This window comes from Sorex araneus, chromosome 4 (genome assembly GCF_027595985.1).
Source record: "Sorex araneus isolate mSorAra2 chromosome 4, mSorAra2.pri, whole genome shotgun sequence".
NCBI lineage: Eukaryota > Metazoa > Chordata > Mammalia > Eulipotyphla > Soricidae > Sorex > Sorex araneus.
In genome coordinates, this window is record NC_073305.1 from 195,596,024 (window position 1) to 195,614,580 (window position 18,557).

General features: G+C 59.3%; 1 protein-coding gene across 3 annotated transcripts; it reads left to right on the forward strand.

Moving 5' to 3' along the window:
- The first annotated feature begins 1,186 nt into the window (after positions 1 to 1,186).
- Positions 1,187 to 10,266, forward strand: NYAP1 (neuronal tyrosine phosphorylated phosphoinositide-3-kinase adaptor 1). 3 transcript variants are annotated; one of them, XM_055136443.1, is made up of 7 exons: positions 1,187 to 1,341; positions 2,524 to 2,675; positions 3,697 to 4,055; positions 4,500 to 5,987; positions 6,807 to 7,022; positions 7,222 to 7,331; positions 9,412 to 10,266. In XM_055136443.1, exons 2-7 carry the CDS (start codon positions 2,608 to 2,610, stop codon positions 9,667 to 9,669), a joined length of 2,499 nt encoding a protein of 832 aa, XP_054992418.1. In that variant the 5' UTR covers positions 1,187 to 1,341; positions 2,524 to 2,607; the 3' UTR covers positions 9,670 to 10,266. The 3 variants fall into 3 exon arrangements, with proteins under 3 accessions (XP_054992418.1, XP_054992419.1, XP_054992420.1); XM_055136444.1 differs by lacking the exon at positions 1,187 to 1,341 and adding an exon at positions 1,430 to 1,597; XM_055136445.1 differs by lacking the exon at positions 1,187 to 1,341 and adding an exon at positions 1,652 to 1,679.
- The last annotated feature ends 8,291 nt before the right edge of the window (positions 10,267 to 18,557 follow it).

Below are 18,557 nucleotides of genomic sequence, written 5' to 3' on the forward strand. Positions count from 1 at the left end.
GCAAATGCCCTCCCCGCTGTGCTATAGCTGCAGCCCCTCAAATGTTTTTTTGAATGAGTGAATATTCAATCACGGGGCTGGAGCCATGGTACAGCGCGGAAGGCGGTTGCCTTGCCACCTGGCTGACCCCAGTTCCATCTGCGGCACCCCATATGGTTCCCCAGCACCACCAGGAGCGATCCCTGCGCAGAGCCAGGAATTTACCCTGAGTATCGCCGGATGTGGCCCCACAAACAAAACCAAACAAATATTCGATAACAAAACGGAGTAAATAAATAAATATAGAAGGACAGGTGCCTATTCCGAGGTGTTCCTTTGCCTGCCAGGGCACATGAATGGAGCCATGACAGTTTAGAAAAAAACACTATCAGCCCACTGTTTCCCGAGCATTTTATTGGAGTCGGGGAGCGATCAGACGCCTCTGCCTGTAGCCACACCGCGCACCTGCAGACGGCCGCGTAAAGTCGGGGTCCACGGGTTCTGGGCACCAGCACGTGCACCCTTTGGGAGAGGCTCCCTTTGTGGTCAGTGGCGCCTGCAGCCAAGAGCGGCCAAGTCATTTCCCGGGAAGTCGCTAGCTGATGGGGTGGGGGCGAGCGCACGAGGCCCACGGGGGTCGCGGTCGGCGGGGGACGGGGTGTGGCCAGGAGCGGGTGCGCGCCGGCAGAGTCAAAGGTTACGGGGACGGAGACTTTGGTCCCCGGCAGTGAGACAAGGGCCGGGCGCCGGGCGGTTGAGGGGAGAGGCGGCTGCACCCCGAGGCCCGCAGCTCGGGGCCCTCCCCGGTCCTGGGGGGCGGCGGGCCGAAGGGGCGCGGTCCCCCGGAGCACGCCCCCTGCTGGGCAGCGGCGCCGCGAGCCGCGCGGCCGGGAGCCCCCGGTCCCGGGCAGCGGCCCCCCCTGCCGGCCTTGCCGCCTCACTGCACCTCGCGCCCCGCAGCCGCAGCCCGGGGCCCGGCGCGACACGGGGTACGCGCCCCGGACAGCCGCTGGGGGGCGCCGCGCCGCGCCCCGGACCCGAGGCCGGCGACGCACCGGGGGGCCAGGGGCGAGGGGCGGCGAGGAGCGAGCGCCTGACCCCTCCCCCGCTGCCACCCGCCCTGACACCCCCACCAGCTCTCCCCGCGACCCCCCCGGCAGCCCCTGCCCGGCCCGGCGGCGCGGCCCCGCTCGGCGGGCGTGGGGGGTGGGTTTGGGGCCGGGGGCGGGTCTGGGGGCGGGCCCGGAGGCGGGGCTGTCTCTGCGGCAGGGCCCAGGCCGCTCCCCCCTCCGCTCGGTCTCTCCTCCTCCCTCCTGCTCCGGGCGGAGCCCGGTATGGGGGGGCCGGCGCCCGGCAGGCCAGGTATGGGGATGGAGAAATTGGGGAGGCTTGGTGCGGGGAGGTGGGATGGGCGCGGGGCGCGGGGAGGGGTGGGCGAGCAGGGCCGGGGAGGATTGGCGGGGCGAGAGACCGAGGGCGCCGGGGGAGCCGGACCGGGCGCAGGGGAGGGGTGCCCGGGACCCCCGGGTCCTCGGATGCAGAAGGGGATGCAGCGGGCCGGGGCTGGAGCACGCAGGGGCGGGAGAGGACAGCAGTGAGGAGGGGCGCCCCGGGAGAGGTGAGATCCGGGGCGCAGAGGAGACTGCTGGTGGGGGCGGGGGGAGGGAAGCCAGGCAGGTATGGAGGCCGCAGCTCCGGAGGTACGCGGGGGCCCGCTGGAGACCCCCGGCCGGGAGCGAGGGGCGGGGACCGGCCTGCGGGATAAGGTGATGGGGCCGGTGGCGAGCTGGGGAGGCCGGCGGAGGCCCGCGCTCAGGGGCCAGCGAGCAGGGATGGGGTGGAGGCCCGGCGGGCGCTGGAAGTGGCACCGCAGGGGATGGAGCGAGACGGATGGGTGGCATTGTCGGTGGCCAGGCACAGTCCCCACCCTCCCTCCAGCCCTCGTGACACCCCCCCCCCACCAGCCTCAGGGCCCCAGACGGGGTGGGAGTCTGGCTCCCCCCTTCCACAGTGGGGCCCAGGATACGCAAACAGGCCCCGTGTGACCCATGTCTGTAGGTCTGTCCAGGTCTGTCCGGAGCCAGCAGCCCATGTGTGTGCGAGGCTGTGCTGTGGGTGTGTCGGCGGTGTTTATGTCTGTGTGTGTGTCTGTGTTTACCTCTGCCTGTCGGGGTGTCTGCGCCTCTGTCGGCGGCCGGGTCTGTGTGTCCCTGGGTGTGCTGGTGGCGAGGCCGGGTGCTTGCGTGCGCGGCTCGGATGTATTGACAGGACGGCAGTCTGTGTGGATGGCAGCTCCGAGTGTGGCGCCGGCTCCCACACCTTTGTCGGGCTGTGGGACTCTGCCCGCGGCCCTCTGTGTGTGTTGCTCCCCTGGCCGTGGGTCCGAGAGGCCAGGCTTGTGGGGGGCCTCTGGCGGCAGCGGGGGGCACCCCCCAAGTCCCGTCTTTGCTCCTCTCTCTCCCACCCTGTCTCCCCCATTCATTCCCGGCCACCACCCACCCCACGTCTTTCTCTTTTCTTTTCCCCTTTCCATCCTCCCCCAAGTGGATCGGGGACCCAGTGAGGGCCGCCCCCCAGGCCTGGTGGCGCTGAGCAGGGACCCCCAGCCCCCACCGCCTGCCCCACGACATGAACCTCCTGTACCGGAAAACCAAGCTGGAGTGGAGGCAGCATAAGGAAGACGAGGCCAAGAGGAGGTAAGGCCGCAGCCCGGCCCCTGCAGGCCCCCCTCTGCCCTCTGCTCCCCCTGCCCCGGGTCCCACAGACGCGACGTGACAGTGACAGTACTCTAGCCCCACCCCGTCCCTGCTCCTGGCTGGCTTCTTAGGGACCTGCTGCTCGGGAAGACCCTGCAGCTTCCCCTGTGTCCCCAGAAACCCAAGTCACTCCTTCCCACGTCCCCTCCCCCCTGTGCTGGCCTCGCTGCCATTGTGGGGGGGTGCTCCCCTCAGCCGACCTTGGGGGAGGCAGGTCCTGGTGCCCCCCCAAGGCTGGAAAGTGGGATCATTTGGGGGCCACCAGAGCAGATGGGGGTGGTGAGGGGAGGGCCATGCAGAGCAGCAGCGCCAGCGCCGGGGGTCCCCCTGGCCTACTCTTCCTCTCCTGCCCGCCCAGGGCCTCCCCGCACCCCCTCCTCCCCCCATTGATGGCAGAGCCTCGCCTGCGCCTGACTCAGAGCTGCCTCCTGGCCCGCTCCCCCCGCGCCTGTGTGGAGTTTAATTCTTGTTGTTAATTAGATTAATCAGAGCCGTCACTGCAGTGATCTCTCCCTAATGAAGGGTTAGCAGACAGGCCCTTAATGAGCGCCCTCCCCGCTTCCCCACCAGCCGCCCCCCGCGCCAGTGCTCAGGGACAGTGAGAAGGAGTTGGGGTGAGCCTGGGAGGGCCGTGGGGGACGGAGGAGAAAAGAGGCGCCGCTTGCTGAGTGGCGTTGGGGTGAGGCTGGCCGGGCAGGAGCAGAGGCCAGTGGGGGGTGGGGCCTTTGCCCCCCACCCCCCTGCAGGTCCCCCTCTCTCATGCTGTGCTCAGTGCCCAGGTGCCACTCGGCTCTGCTCTGGGCCCTAATTTCCTGCCCCCTCATGGACTCCGCTTCTGCCCAAAGCTTCTGTTTCTGCCCCGGACCCGCTGTCCCCGCAGTGGTCACTCCTGTCCATCGGGAGTGGCACGGGGCATCCACGCCTAGCCCTGACCTCCCGGCCCCTGGCCTCCTCTCCCCAGCTCCGGTAAGGAGGTGCCCCCTGCAGGCCCGCCCGGGCCCGGGGCCGGTGCGGGGCCCGCGGTCCGAGCCCGGGACATCGCCTCCCTGCGCCGCTCGCTCAGGATGGGCTTCATGACCATGCCCGCGTCCCAGGAGCACACGCCGCACCCCTGCCGCAGCGCCATGGCCCCGCGCTCCCTGTCCTGCCACTCAGTGGGCAGCATGGACGCCGTGGGCGGCGGGCCTGGGGGCGGCAGCGTGGGCCTGGGCGAGGACAGCAGCGCCCGCAGGCCCCCCACCAAGCCCCGCAGACACCCCAGCACCAAGCTCAGCATGACGGGGCCGACCGGGGCGGAGACGCCGCCCAGCAAGAAAGCAGGTGAGGCGCCGCCCAGGACCGGGGGGCTCTGTTCGCAGAGCACTGGGGGCTCCTTTATGATGGGCTTGAGACTGACCCTTCTTGAAAGTTGTGGGGGAGCCCGGGGCGTCCACTCTTGGAAAGGGGCGGCCTCGGGGCAGCTGAAGGTTGCAGCTGCGGGTTGGGGGCTTTGTTTGCAGGACTGGGGGCCTAGCGGCGAAAAGAAATGTGGGGGCTTCACACTGTGGGGTGAACTTATGAGGGAGAGAGAGTCAGACACGGGTCTGGGAGACGGTTTGAGGGGCTGAGCACGGGCTTGGCACGTGGGCGGCCCAGGTTGATCCCCAGCCCCACTGCAAGTGACCCCTGCCCCCAGCACCAGGCCCGGAGTAGCCCCCCAAAAGAAACAAAGAAGAGGCCCTCCCGGTTGGTCGCTCCCCCCACCAATCGCCCCCTTTCTCCCAGGTGCCCAGAAGCCTCCCCCTGACGCCCGTGACCGCGAGTCCAGCCGGAAGGTTCCTCCGCAGAAACCCCGGCGGAGCCCCAACACGCAACTGTCGGTCTCCCTGGACGAGCCCGGCCCCCCGGCCCCCTCCCCTCGGGGGCCGAGCCTGCCCCTCCAGCGCCTCAGCAGAGGGTCTTGCCTGGGCGGGGACCCCGAGGTGGGTGCCCAGGACGAGGAACCTGTGTACATCGAGATGGTGGGGGACGTCTTCCGGGGAGGAGGGCGAAGTTCGGGGGGCCTGGCCGGACCCCCTCTGGGGGCCGGGGGGCCTACCCCTCCCGCCGGTGCCGACTCGGACTCAGAGGAGAGCGAGGCCATCTACGAGGAGATGAAGTACCCCCTGGCCGAGGAGGCCGGGGAAGGCCGGGCCGCCGGCGTCCCGCCCTTGACGGTCACCCCCTCGCCGCACCAGCCCCCGGCCCTGCACCCGCACGCCCACCGCCGGCCAGCTTCCGCCCTCCCGAGCCGGAGGGACGGGACGCCCACCAAGACCACGCCGTGCGAGATCCCCCCGCCGTTCCCCAATCTGCTCCAGCACCGGCCCCCGCTCCTGGCCTTCCCCCAAGCCAAGTCCGCTTCCCGTACCCCGGGCGACGGGGTCTCGCGGCTCCCCGTGCTCTGCCACGCCAAGGAGCCAGCGGGCGCCTCCCCGGCTCCCCAAGTGCCTACCCGGGAGCGGGAGACGCCTCCCCCGCCGCCCCCCGCCGCCAGCCTGCTGCTGCTGGGACCCTCGGGCCGGGCCCGGAGCCACTCGACACCCTTGCCACCCCAGGGCTCTGGCCAGCCCCGGGGGCAGCGCGAGCTCCCCAATTCCCACAGCATGATCTACCCCAAGGCAGCGGGGGCGCCGGCAGCCCCCCCTGCCCCGGCCGCCTTGCTGCCCGCCGCCCCCAAGGACAAGGCCGTGTCGTACACCATGGTCTACTCCGCCGTCAAGGTGACCACCCACTCCGTGCTGCCCGCGGGCCTGCCCCTGGGCGCCGGGGAACCCAAGACAGAGGAGATGGCCATGCTCCACAGTGTGCTGTGTGCCAGCGCCAGGCCCCCCGTGCCCGGAAAGTCCAGCCCCCACGGGGGGGCCCTCCACCATCGCGCCTGCCTGGCCTCCCCCCACAGCCTCCCGGACCCCACGGCCGGCCCCCTCACTCCCCTCTGGACCTACCCGGCCGCGGCTGCTGGGCTCAAGAGACCCCCTGCCTACGAGAGCCTCAAGGCCGGGGGGGTGCTGAACAAGGGCTGCGGCCTGGGGGCCCCGTCCCCCATGGTCAACATCCAGCTGCAGGAGCCAGGGACCGACGGGGGTGCCTTTGCCAGCATCTCCTGCGCCCACGTCATCGCCAGCGCAGCCACCCCAGAGGAGGAAGAGGTGGGAGCCGCGGCCTTTGGGGCCGGCTGGGCGCTGCAGCGGAAGGTCCTGTACGGAGGGCGCAAGACGAAAGAGCTGGACAGTGAGTGAAGGGTGGGGATCGGGGTGTCCACGAGGCTTGTGTGGGGGGATGTCGGAGAGGTTATTTGGAAGGGACAGCCCATTGTCCTGGGAACTTTTCGGGGAGACTGGAAGATGGAGGCCGGAGCAGATGGTCTGCATCGCAGAAAACACCGGGCTGGGGGACTGTGCAGACTCAGACCCCAAGAGCTGACGCCCCTCCCGCCCTGTCCTGCCCTGGCCCCAGCCCCTCCCTTCCCAGGGCTGCAGGGGTGCGTGTTTGTGAGCCTGCGCACACACCCGAGCTAAACACAGCTGCCTCCCAGCTGTTACCATGGCAACCTATGCAGACAGGAGGGAGCGAAGGGAGGCCCCTAGCGTTGCTTGGCAACGCGATGCTCTGCCAGCCCCACTCTCTCTGAGATGAGCTTCACTCACAGGCTGCCCTTCCCCCGCCAGAGCCCCTCGGTACCCCCTGCTCAGGATGGCGAATTCGCCCCCTTCCCCGGGAGAAGCGCCCCTGGCTGCCGATTCAGCGGATGCCCCTATCCGTGACTGGAGGGGCTTGACTTTAAGATGGAGATAAGAGACCCCCCCGCCCTTCATAAGCCCCCTGACTGGGGGTAAAGGTGGCAAACAGCCATGAGTTCCAGAGCAGGGCTGGGTACCAGGGGACACAAAGGAAGGGAGCAGTGTGGGGTGTGTATGTACTGGGAATGTACAGGAGGCCCCCTCCCCGGTCTCCACAACGAACACTCGTTTCTCCGGGAGCTGGTGGTCGCAGCTCCCCCCCCCCCGTGTTCTCAGTACAGTGCTCTGAGCTCTCCTTGCTCCCCAGCAGAGGCGGAAGACAGTGCCCGGGCCTGGAATGGCAGCACCGAGGGGCCTGGCAAGGCGGAGCAGGAAGATCGGGGCGCCCTGGCGTCGGGGATCCCCGTGAGGAGCCAGGGAGCTGAGGGCCTGCTGGCCAGGATCCACCACGGAGCAGAGCGCGGGGGCAGCCGCACAGCACTGCCCGTTCCCTGCCGGACTTTCCCCGCCTGCCACCGCAACGGAGGTGCCCATTCCCGCCCTCCCCTCTGGGCACTTTACACGGACGGGAGGGACAGCTCCAGGGTCCACGTCCTGGGCGCTCCACCCTGGCATCTCAGCCCCTGTTTCCTTGAGAGATGATGCCAGGGCAGCCGGGAAGGGGGCTGGGGGCAGGCAGAAGCTGGGCATCCCTTCCCTCCTCACCCCTCCTCCTTCCACTGCAGACTTCACCGGAGGTTACCGCCTGGGGCGCTCCGCCTCCACCTCTGGCGTCCGGCAGGCCGCACTCCACACCCCCCGGCCTTGCAGCCAGCCCAGGGACCCTCCGAGCCAGGTGAGGAGGAAGAGTAGGCCCCCGGGCTGGCTTTGTTTGTGAAGGACTGGGTGTGGTGCGGGGGACAGGACTGCAAGGGCTGGAATGTCTTGCTGCACCCCCAGTTAGACCCCTGCCTTCCCCCACCCTGCCCCCATCAGCAGCAGCGAGCATGGACCCAATATGGGGGGACGCCCCAAGCTCCAGACGCCCACCTGCTGGGGAGACCCTTAAAGGCGGCTCAGCGGCTAAAGTGCCAGCTGTTTTGTTTTTTTTTTTGGTTTTTGGGTCACACCCGGCGATGCACAGGGGTTACTCCTGGCTCTGCACTCAGGAATTACCCCTGGCGGTGCTCAGGGGACCATATGGGATGCTGGGATTAGAACCCGGGTCGGCCGCGTGCAAGGCAAACGCCCTACCCACTGTGCTATCGCTCCAGCCCTAAAGTGCCAGCTGTTAAGCATGAGTTCTTTTTCATTTGTCTTTTTTTTTTCGGGGGGAGCACTCTCAGCAGTGCTCAGTGCTTGGGGGTCACTCCCTGCCGTGCTTTGAGGATTCGTGGCGCTAGACATCAGACCAGGCCTCCCCCACACAGAGCCTGCCCTCTGTCCTGCCAGCTCTCCCCAGCCCAAGTATGAGTTCTCAAGTTCAAATCCCAGTAGTGGCACCTCGGTCTTCTTGGGAACTTTGCTGTGTGGAACCCCTGGGAGAGAGGGGGGTGACTGCAGGTGGCTGCTGCAGGGATGGAAGCCTTAGCCCCTGAGCTTCACCTCACGGCCACACACAGTGCACTGGGGTCCTGGGGGCCGCTGCTGGAGCTGGGCTGCCGGCCCGCCGGGCTCCTTGGAGATCCTCCAGAGATGCCCGTAGAGCAGGAAATTTTTTTTTCTTTTTGGGTCATATCTGGCAATGCTCAGGGGTTACTCCTGGCTCTGCACTCAGGAATTACTCCTGGCGGTGCTCAGGGGACCATATGGAATGCTGGGAATTGAACCCGGGTCGATCGCATGCAAGGCAAATGCCCTACCCGCTGTGCTATTGCTCCAGCCCCGTCAAGGGTTTTTTTTTTGCTTTTGTTTTTGGGGTCATACTCGTGGGGCTCAGGGGTCATTCCTGGCAGGACCGAGGAGAACGTATGGGGTGTTGAGGATTGAACCCAGGTCCACTGCTTGCAAGCAAGTGCCCTTTCCCACTGTACCATCACTTGACCCCCAAAGCCAGTGCTTTGTTTGGTTTTGGTTTAGGGGCCGAGGATGGTGGTGCTCAGGGTTTACTCTTGGCTCTGCACTCAGGGATCGATCACTTCTGGCCATGGTCATGGGGAGATGGAGATCAAACCCTGATTGTCCATGTGATCCCTTGTACCATTTCTCAGAAGTAACTCCTGGTGGTCTGGGTGGAGGGCTGTGGGGGACAGGACCATATGTGGTGCCAGGGATCAAAATCAAGAGGCTGAGTTCAAGGCAAATTCCCACCTGCTATACTGTCACTCTGGCCCCATTAAAAAACAAACAAAAAAGTTTGAGGGTCTGGAGCAATAGTAGGAGTCACACATGGCTGGCCCAGGACCCATCCCAAGCTGGGCCAGGAGTGGACATAGCAAGGTGTGGCCCAAAGTGTTGCACTGCACTGTAGCACTGTCGTCCCGTTGTTCATCGATTTGCTCCAGCGGGCACCAGTAACGTCTCCATTGTGAGACTTGTTCTGTTTTTTGGCATATCCAATATGCCAGGGGTAGCTTGCCAGGCTCTGCTGTGTGAGCGGGATACTCTCGGTAGCTTGCCCCACTCTCTGAGAGGGATGGACGAATCGCACCCCGGTGGGCCGCTTGCCCTACCCGCTGTGCTATCGCCAAAAATGCCAATTTTTAAAAGGCCGAGGGAGGTGGGTGGTGGTGGCTCCAAGTAGGAGAGCCCATTGGTGTGACCCTACCCCAACCAACTAAAGGCCACCCCACTTTGTCCAGAGAGGCCCCACCGGGCATCGGGTACACGGTCCCTCCATAATCCCAGCCCCGGGGTGGGAGGAAGCACACATCTGGCCAGAGGACTCAGCATGTTGGGCAGGCCTGTCACCGCGACTCTTCATCTGTCCCCTGCAGACCCACCCCGCACTGCCGCTGCCGCTGCCCCTGGCGCCCCCACCGGCCCGCGAGCGCGACGGGAAGCTGCTGGAGGTGATCGAGCGCAAGCGCTGCGTGTGCAAGGAGATCAAGGCGCGCCAGCGGCCGGAGCGCGGCCTGTGCAAGCAGGAGAGCATGCCCATCCTCCCCAGCTGGCGGCGCGGGCCTGAGCCCCGCAAGTCGGGCACTCCGCCCTGCCGCCGGCAGCACACGGTCCTCTGGGACACTGCCATCTGACACGCTGGCCCTGCAGGAGGGACCTTCGAAGGACCAGGGTGGGGGGACTGGAGCCCTGCGCCCGGGCCCGGGGTGCCAGGTGCAGCCCCGGAGGTGGGGGGGCAGGCAGGGCCCGGGACCCGCCCACGGCTGTTGGCCCCGCCCACTGAGCCTGGTAGACCCCGCCTCCCGGGAGGGCAAAGGCCAAGCCATTGGTCAGCATGGGGAAGGGGCGGGGCGAGGGCGGAAAGGGGGCGGGCGGACGCAGGAAGGGGGCGTGAGCGGTTGTGGCTCTTTGAGAGAGTCGGGGCGGGGGCACCGGGTGGTTCTGTGGTTTTGACTTTAGCGGGGAGGGCTGTTCTGAGTCCTCCTGCCTCCTCCTGAGCTGTGAGTGGGGAATCGTGGGCAATTCAAGGGAACCAAATTTGCACAGTCCCCCAGGCCCGTGGGCCCCACCGTGCCCGCCTGCCCCATGCTAGGTAGCGGCTGGAGGGCAAGCTGGCAGGATGTGTTAGGGAGCAGAGCCTGCTGGAAGCAGGCATCTAATTTAGCGTTAGGGTGAGGGGCTAGCACCAGGGACAGGGTGGGCTGAGGGGAAGGAGGGACATTTTAGCGGGCGGTGGGTGGGCAGGGTATTTATTTAAATTAAAAATCAAAAGAGATGTCAGGAACTTTTTTTTAATTCCTTTCTTTTCAGAATAATATATTAAAAGACTAACAATCCTAAGCCCGGCTGCTTTTGTTTCCCAGTGGCTCTCGCCCCCCTCACCCCAGATCATTTTCTCTGGGTCTGCTGTGGGTGGGCCCTGAAGTCTCTGCAGGGAGTGCTGAGGGGCAGAAAGCGCTGGGTGGCAGAGGGTGGGCGGGCTCAGGGAACACCAGGCTGGGTTGGGGCTCAGCAGGCATCTAAGGTATCTTTGATGTTTGCTTGGCGATGCCTGTGACTGGAGAGAGCCCTGCCCTCTGACACTGACAGTCAGCCCTGAGCATAGCACAGCGGGGAGGGCATTCTCCCTGCACACAGCCACTTCGGGTTCGATTCTCCCACAATCCCATACAGTCCCCCAAGCACTGCTGGGAATGATTCCTGAGCGCAGAGCCAGGAGTAACCCCTGAGCACGGCTGGGTGTGGCCCTAAAACCAAAAACAAATAAAAACTCCCCGTCTGCAGAGTGATTTACCCTAAAGATCTGGATTCGACTATCCAAGCTGCTGCAGAAAGAGGACGGGATAAAGATACAGGATGAATACAGCAGAGCACTCCCCAGCTTCTGAATGATGACGGTGTGAGGAGAGGCTCGGGGGCTGCATGCACGCGGTGTACATGGGGTCCCTGAGTGCAATCACTGGTGCATCATGGTCCCCCACCCCATGCCCCATGAGCAATGACTGGGGGCACCACCAGGCATGGCCCAAAAACCCAAGAATGGAATAGTGGCCAACAATAGGATAGTGGGGCTGGAGAGACGGGACAGGGCCAGGCACTTACCTGGTGAGCAGTTGAGCCAGGTCTGACCCTCGGCACCCTGTGATGGTCTTCCAAGAGCTGCCGGGAGTGAGCCCTGAGCACAGAGCCAAGAATAAGCTTTGGGCACTGCTGGTGTGGCCCAAAAATTTTTAAAAAGAGAGTGGGTGGGGGGCTAGAGTAATAACACAGGGACAAAGGAGCATGCTTTGTATGCGGCCAGTCCCAATTAGACCCTCAATACCACAGGATCCTCTGGAGGCCCCATTTCCATCTATGACCCGAGGCACCCCAGGGTATTCCAGGCAATGCCCAGCTCTGCAGGGCCACTTGGACTCACATTTACCACAGGCCCGGGCGGCTGAGAATCACTGGAAGGGGCCCCTTGGCCTCCTGAGTGCTCTTTCAACAGAAAACAAAAGGAGCACCAGGGGGGCAGGTCAGTGGCTGAGCACATGACTTGTAAGTTTGAGGTCCTTGGTTTGTTCCTAGGCACGGGGGGCAAAAAAGGGCCAAGCTTTCTTTCCACGCTCCCAGGGAGAGCTCAGTGGTTTCAAATGCCATCCTTGCAGAACCGAGGTTTCAAGGCTTCGGATCCATTCCTCAATGCCACCACATGTGCCAAATCCTCCCGCAGCAGCTCTGTGGCCTGTGCTGAAAGCAGATTCTGGTGTGACCCCTGCTGAACACTGTGTCAAAGATGTGCCAGGTCTGGAGCAATGGGTCAGGGACCGAGAGCACCTGCCTGGCAGGCGCACGGTCCCGAGTTTGAATTCTGAGTGTCCCACATGCACCGAATAGTCCTGGCAGCTGTGTCCTTTGAGTCCCGCAGCTCTGCGCTCTGTGATCTCCAGATGGCCCCACAACCCGTTTTCTGTTGCCTTTCATCTGGGGTGTGTGTGAGCGCCCCACACCAGCAAACATCCCCCAGCCCCCCAAACACCTCGGCTCCTAAAGGTGCGCGTGAGCACTGCCGCCTGCAAGGACAGCCTCTGGCAGGCATTGTGCAAACTGCACATGACCCCCTGTTGAACACACGACCAGAGTTTGTGTGACTCACTAAAGGTATGAGCCCTGGCACGCCTGCTACGAGCTTGGCAGCGAAAGGGGCACAAATCTCTGAGCACGAGAGTGACCCTCAACAATCTCACAGCCAGGCACGCAACCCCAACAATCGTGGGAAGAGGGGAGGGAAAGGGGATAAAAATGGAAGAGCACCATAGACGAGGAGCATTGTATATGGGGGAGCACTCCAAAGTGTGAGTCGATGTTCAAGCACGAGTGAGCCCACAGTTGTGTCCAAGCACCACAGCAAGGCTTGTGCCTGACCCCTGGGCATTGCCATCAAGATGACACAATGCCGGGAAGGGAAAGGGGTGGAGCTGTAGGTCAATGAGGAGGGCGCTGGTCTCGTACAGAGCCAACCTGGATTTGATCCCCAGTGCTACATATGGTCCCCCAAACCCTGCCAGGAGCAACCCTCAAGCACAGAGCCACTGAGCCCTGAAGGGTGTGAGAAGGAAGGAAGGGAGGAAGGAAGGACGAAAGAAAGGAAGGGAGGAAGGGAGGGAGGAAGGAAGGAAGAAAGGAAGGGAGGAAGGAAGGAAGGAAGGAAGGAAGGAAGGAAGGAAGGAAGGAAGGAAGGAAGGAAGGAAGGAAGGAAGGAAGGAAGGGAGGGAGGAAGGATGGGAGGGAGGATGGATGGAAAGATTCAGCTTACATTTTTTTTTCACTTTTTTCCATTATTATTTTGGGGCCACACTTGATGGTGCTCAGGGGATACTTCTGGCTCTATGCTCAAGGTTTAGTGTTGGTGACTATATGGGGTAACAGGGATTGAACCAGGTCAGTAGCATGTAAGACATGCTTTTTCTGCTGTACTATTTCAAAAGATTATTTTTATGTATTGCTATTGGAGGTCATAATAGTGGTGTTCGGAGATTACTTCTGCCTTTGCACTCAGGAATCACTCTTGGTGGTGCTCAGGGAACCACATGCAAGGCAAGTGCCTTATCTGCTATACTATCTCTCTGGCCACAAGATTCCACTTATTAAACAAAATCTATAAAACATCTCAGAATAACTATCACCTGTATCACCTGTCATCTTGTTGCTCGTCAATTTGCTTGAGCGGGTACCATTTACTTCTCCATTTGTCCCTGTTGTGTGCTAGTGTAGCCCAATGGCTTCTGCTCGCTCCAGGAACACGAAGAGCCTCAAACTGTTCATTTAGGGTCTTGACGAAGAAGTCCGACCATCTTGTAGGTGGGCAGCCAAGCGTTCTTTTGACGTCCTGTGGAATCCAGTCAGTAACAGCTCTAGTCCAGTGGTCATCTCCAAATTGCATTATGTGTCCAGCCCATCTGATTTTCCATGCTTGGTAAACAAGGCAGCGTCCCTGATTCTCGATCATCGATTGAGGTCGGAACTCCGGATTACTTCTCTCACTTGAGTGAAATATGATATTCCAAGCATAGCTCTTTCTATTCCTCTTTGGGAGACCTGAATCGCATTCTCATCCTGTTCTTCGTAGGGCCCAGGTCTCTGAGGCATATGTTAGTGCAAGAAGAACGGGAGAGTCAAAAAGATGTGCCCAGAGCCAGAGGTTCTTCATCCTCTTAACAACTTCTTTGACGCTCTTGACTGCGTTCCATGCCGCTCTCTTCCTCCTGCGCGGTTCTGGGGTCAAGTTGTTCGTCATGCTGAGTTCTCAACCCAGGTATACATAACTGCTGCATTTGGTGATGTTCATTCCATTGAGAGCAAAAGGAACGTCAGGAACTAGTCCATTTCTTATGAACATTGTCTTCATGAGATTCAGCTGTAGTCCGATCTTTCCACACTCACGGTCGAAGTCGGCCGGCATTTGTGCCGCTTGGCTAATGTTTGGTGTTCTTAGAATGATATCATCAGCGTAGGGGAGGTGGTGTAGCTGCCAACCGTCTATCTTCACTCTTCACTCCCATTCCTTCCCATTCCAGTCGCCGCCTGACATTCTTAAGGGTGGCATTCAAGAGTTTTGGTGATATAGTATCACCCTGCCGAACCCCTCTCTTTAGGTCGATGATCACTTCCAATGAGTGAGAATGAGAAAACCCAGAACATTCTGAAACTGATGCGTAACTGTGGGTCCTGCCCTCCCAAACAATGAAAGTTGAAACAAGCTCAGTGTGTTGGGATTGGTACGGCCCAGGCGGTGCCCACCGAACAGAGTCCAGAAATAGCCCCCAGATGCACGAGGGGATGGAGCACGGAGATGGTGACGCTGGTGTTGCAATTGTTCGGGAAAGATTATTCGAGAAGGTCTCTTGAACAATTAGCCAGTCAAAGGGGAGGCTGAGTTTCTATTTCATCCCTTCTGCCAAAAGATTTCAAAGTAAACACAGCAGGTCTCTCCAAACATGAAAAACAGAAGTAAACCAAGTATACTTTGAAGTGTGCGGAAGCCGGGGGTGGAGGGGGGAGGGGGAGAGTTCAAGGGACTGAAGTGCATGTTTTGTACACAAGAAGCCCTGTTCAATGCCCAGTGTCCCCCCCAGAGCGTCCCCTGAGAATTGAGAGCCAAGAACCAGGAGAAATCCCTTCGCCTGCCAAGTGTGTCCATCACACAAAGACTTTGAAGTATGATCACATTCACACTTAAAACTGGATGCCAACCTGGGTTCGATTCCCAGCAACCCATGTGGTCGGCCAAGAGTGATTCCAGAGCCAGGAGTAACCTCTGAGCATCACTGGGTGTGGCCCAAAAAGAAAAATAAAATCTCAACCAACGTGAACAAAGGACACAGACAATTCATCTAAGAGTGACATTTCCCAGAGCCTGGGACACAGTTCCAGTGATAGAGCACACACTTAGCAAGGTCACTAGGTAGCTCTGGTGTCCCCGACTGGTAGGAGTGGGCCCAGAGCTCCTGAAAGCCACTGGGGGTGACTTCTAAAAAAGGAACTAGGGCTGGGGCCCTAGCAATGAGACAGCAGGGAGGGTGCTTATTCTTGCACACGACTGACCTGGGTTTGATCCCCGGCATCCCATATGGTCCCCCAAACACCACCAGGAGTGATTCCTGAGTGCAGAGCCAGGAGTAATTCCAGAGCATCGCTTAATGTGGCCCCCAACCAAAAAAAAATAATTAAAAAATAATTAAAAATAACTGGGGCTGCAGAGAGAGTACAAGGTCTAGGGCACTTGCTTTGCACAGGACCGACTGCACTGCATATGGTATCACTGGGGCCCACGGGGAGTGACCCTGAGCTTCCCCGGATGTGACCCCCAAACAATAATAACACAAAGCAGTTATCAATAAGTGTGTTTAACCTTCACCATAAGGAATGCAAAATAAATAACACAGGCCAGGAAGATGGCCCAAGGGGCTGAAGCACAAGCTCTGCACGCAGTAGGCCTGGATCTGATCCCCTGAGCAGTGCCAGGAGCACCCCCTGAGCACTGTGATTGGAGTAGCTTCCAAGTGCCACTGGACGTGGCCCCCATATGAAACAAACACAGAGTCACATTTTTCACCTACCAGATAAACCTGAAAACAAAAATTTACAATATCAAACTGGCCAATGTGAGCAGAAAACAGTCATTAGTTGTGTCAATGAAACTTAATCCAGTCTTTCCGGAGGCCTGTTTAATCATATTTACTAAAACTTTTAATGTGCATAGTTGAACTCAGAAGTTTCATTTCCAGGAATTTATCCCACGGAAATAGTTCTCCAAGTGTGTCAAGCTGAATCCACCAGGGTGCTAATTGCGGTATTGTTTGCAATAATGAAAAGTTGGAAGCTTCCCCAAAGTTCATCAGTACGGCACTGACTAAATAATTCATGGTAATGAGGGAAAACCGACGCAGTTAAAGAGAATGCAGAGCCGGCAGATGCTCCCACAAGCAACAGTTCCCACTAAGTGAACAGGCGGAGAAGGTGGGTGGCGGGGCGGTGGCGGGGGGGGGGGGGGCGCTGATTCAGAATACACATGTGTTTGCAAACTTGCAGGTAAGTCTGAAAGGACATCGAGGAGTTAATGGTAACTGCCTGGAGGCTGAGAAGAGAGGGGACTTGATTTACTTTAAAAACAACACTTCGCTGTCCGAGCCCATGTGCTACTTGTGCCCACGTGGCCGAGAACATGTGGTGCCTGAGCACATGTGTCTCCCACATCTCCCGTCTTGAGATGTGTGTAGGGACTTTCATGCTCTTCTGTCGAAAGCTGAGGTGTGCGTAGGGGCTCTCTCTGCCCTTGGAGAAGCCCGCGTTCTCTCTTGAGCACGTTACTCTCCACTCTCTCCCACTTTTTCTTCCTCCTTCCCTTCAAAAGACCTTCAAATAAATTCTGTTTTACTTCCAAAAAATTAATTAAAAGAAAAAACAACCAACCAAGTCATCGATGGGTTTTTTTTTTTTTTTTTTTTGGATCACACCTGGCGATGCACAGGAGTTACTCCTGGCTCTGCACTCAGGAATTACTCCTGGCGGTGTTCGGGGGACCATATGGGATGCTGGAAATTGAACCCAGGTCGGCCGCGTGCAAGGCAAACGCCCTACCCACTGTGCTATCACTCCAGCCCTACCAAGTTATCGATGGGGCATTCCTTGGCTCCCCATCCCAGAGCCCACCAGGAGTGATTCCTAAGCACAGAGCCAGGTAAGCCCTGAGCACTCGTGACATATTATAAATAAATTTTGGGGCTAAGGGATAGACTTCAAAGGCAGAGTGTATTTTTTAACTTATTTATTTGGCATTGGGGTCACAGCAGGTGGAGTTCAGGGCTTACTCCTGCCTCTGCATTCAGAGATCACTCCTGGTGGGGTTCAGGGGACCAGGGTCAAATCTGGGTTGGTGGCTGCCCCTCGTATAGATGCTGATATATATATACCCCAGAGAGTGTATACTTTAGAGAAACTGCGTTCAGTCCTGGGGTCGCCCCCATGCACACACACACACAGGAGAAAAACAAAAAAATAAGTTGAGGGGGCAGGAAGAAATCGCAAGTTGTAAAACATGTTCATATCTTTTTTTTTAATTTAGCATTGTACATCTCTAACATATGTGAGACCCTCAGTTGCCACTCAGGTTATATGCCCCCCTAGATCTACTCCTAGCCCTGCACAGCATTGTCAGTTGTGACCCCTATAAAAATTTACATACATACATATATATTCATGTACACATGTATTACTCAATTTTTTTTTTGTTTTTTTGAGGGGGCCTCACCGGTGGTGCTTGAGGGGTGGTGTCTCTGTGCTGGGGCTCAAATCCAGGTCTGGCTGGGCAGGAGAGATGCTCAACCAGCTGGACCGTGGGCTCAGCCTGCAGGAAGCTCAGGACCCAGTTATGGCTCTGCATGGTCCCCAAGCACAGCTGGGAGCAAGCCCTGAGCACAGAACCAGGAGTACCATGGGGTGTGCCTATCCCCAAAAGTAATAAAGCAAACCAAGGCCTTAATCTGAGCTGCTTCTCACTCTCCTCATCTGTAAAGTGGGGATACTACAGACGGTTGTCCCAGGGTTGGGGGTTTGGCCGAACCATATGGCGCAAGCATAAGGCCCTGAATTCAATCCCTGACAACGTAAAAAAAAAACACACACACACAACAACAAAACACCCAAAAACAAAAATGGGTTTTAATGGATAAAAAGACAAACACGGTTAATCTCAGGGATCCGTATTGGTAGCATGTCCTCCACCAACTTAGAAAATACAGAGGAAAGGTAAATGGATGCACACACCGGAAGTGTCCAGAAACTGGAGTTACCAGGAAGTGGGCTCTCGGGCCAAGTGATAGGACAGTGGGGAGGGCATTTGCCTTGTAGTCAACCTGGGTTCTATCCCCGGCATCCCATATGCTCCCCTGAGCATCACCGGGACTAATTCCCGAGTCCAGAGCCAGGAGTAACCCCTGAACATGTTCGGGTGTGGCTCCCAAGCAAACAATAAACAACAACAACAAGCTGGGATCCTCCCCCAAAACAGTGCCAGGGGAGATGCTGAAGTGGCACTTGTAGACTAACAAGACGTTGTTCGTGGCCACCTCCTGACGTCATCCTCACCCTGCTTCGGTCAGATTTGAAAAAGAGCTTTTATGTTGCTGACACAGTCAGGGAGGTATCCCGGGCAGGTAGTTGACAGCAGCAGGGAAGGATGGCTGATGTTTTTGACACAATGACGTACTGAGGTTATGTATTGGTCAGCACTGTTGAAGAACTGAGACTGAAATATTAGTGGGGTAAAACACACAAGATCTTGGATTTGTTTGAAAAGGAAAAGGAAAGAGTGAAAGTGTGTGGGGCCCCAGGGAACAAGCCCTGAGTGGCCATTTTCCACTCTGGATGAATGTTTTCTCTGCACTTGGGCATCTAAAATTTTCCGTGATAAAGTGGTTTGGTTTGGTTTTTAAAGCAAAGGTGACAAGTGAATAGTTTTCCTCCTATGGAGAAAAAAAAA

What these genes read in the sequence shown, in the direction of transcription:
- NYAP1 (XM_055136443.1), top strand. Translation starts at nt 2,608, where the DNA reads ATGAACCTCCTGTACCGGAAAACCAAGCTGGAGTGGAGGCAGCATAAG. An exon ending in CAAGACGAAAGAGCTGGACA is followed by an intron (nt 5,988 to 6,806) that starts GTGAGTGAAGGG and finishes GCTCCCCAGCAG; the next exon opens with AGGCGGAAGACAGTGCCCGG. An exon ending in CCAGGGACCCTCCGAGCCAG is followed by an intron (nt 7,332 to 9,411) that starts GTGAGGAGGAAG and finishes TGTCCCCTGCAG; the next exon opens with ACCCACCCCGCACTGCCGCT.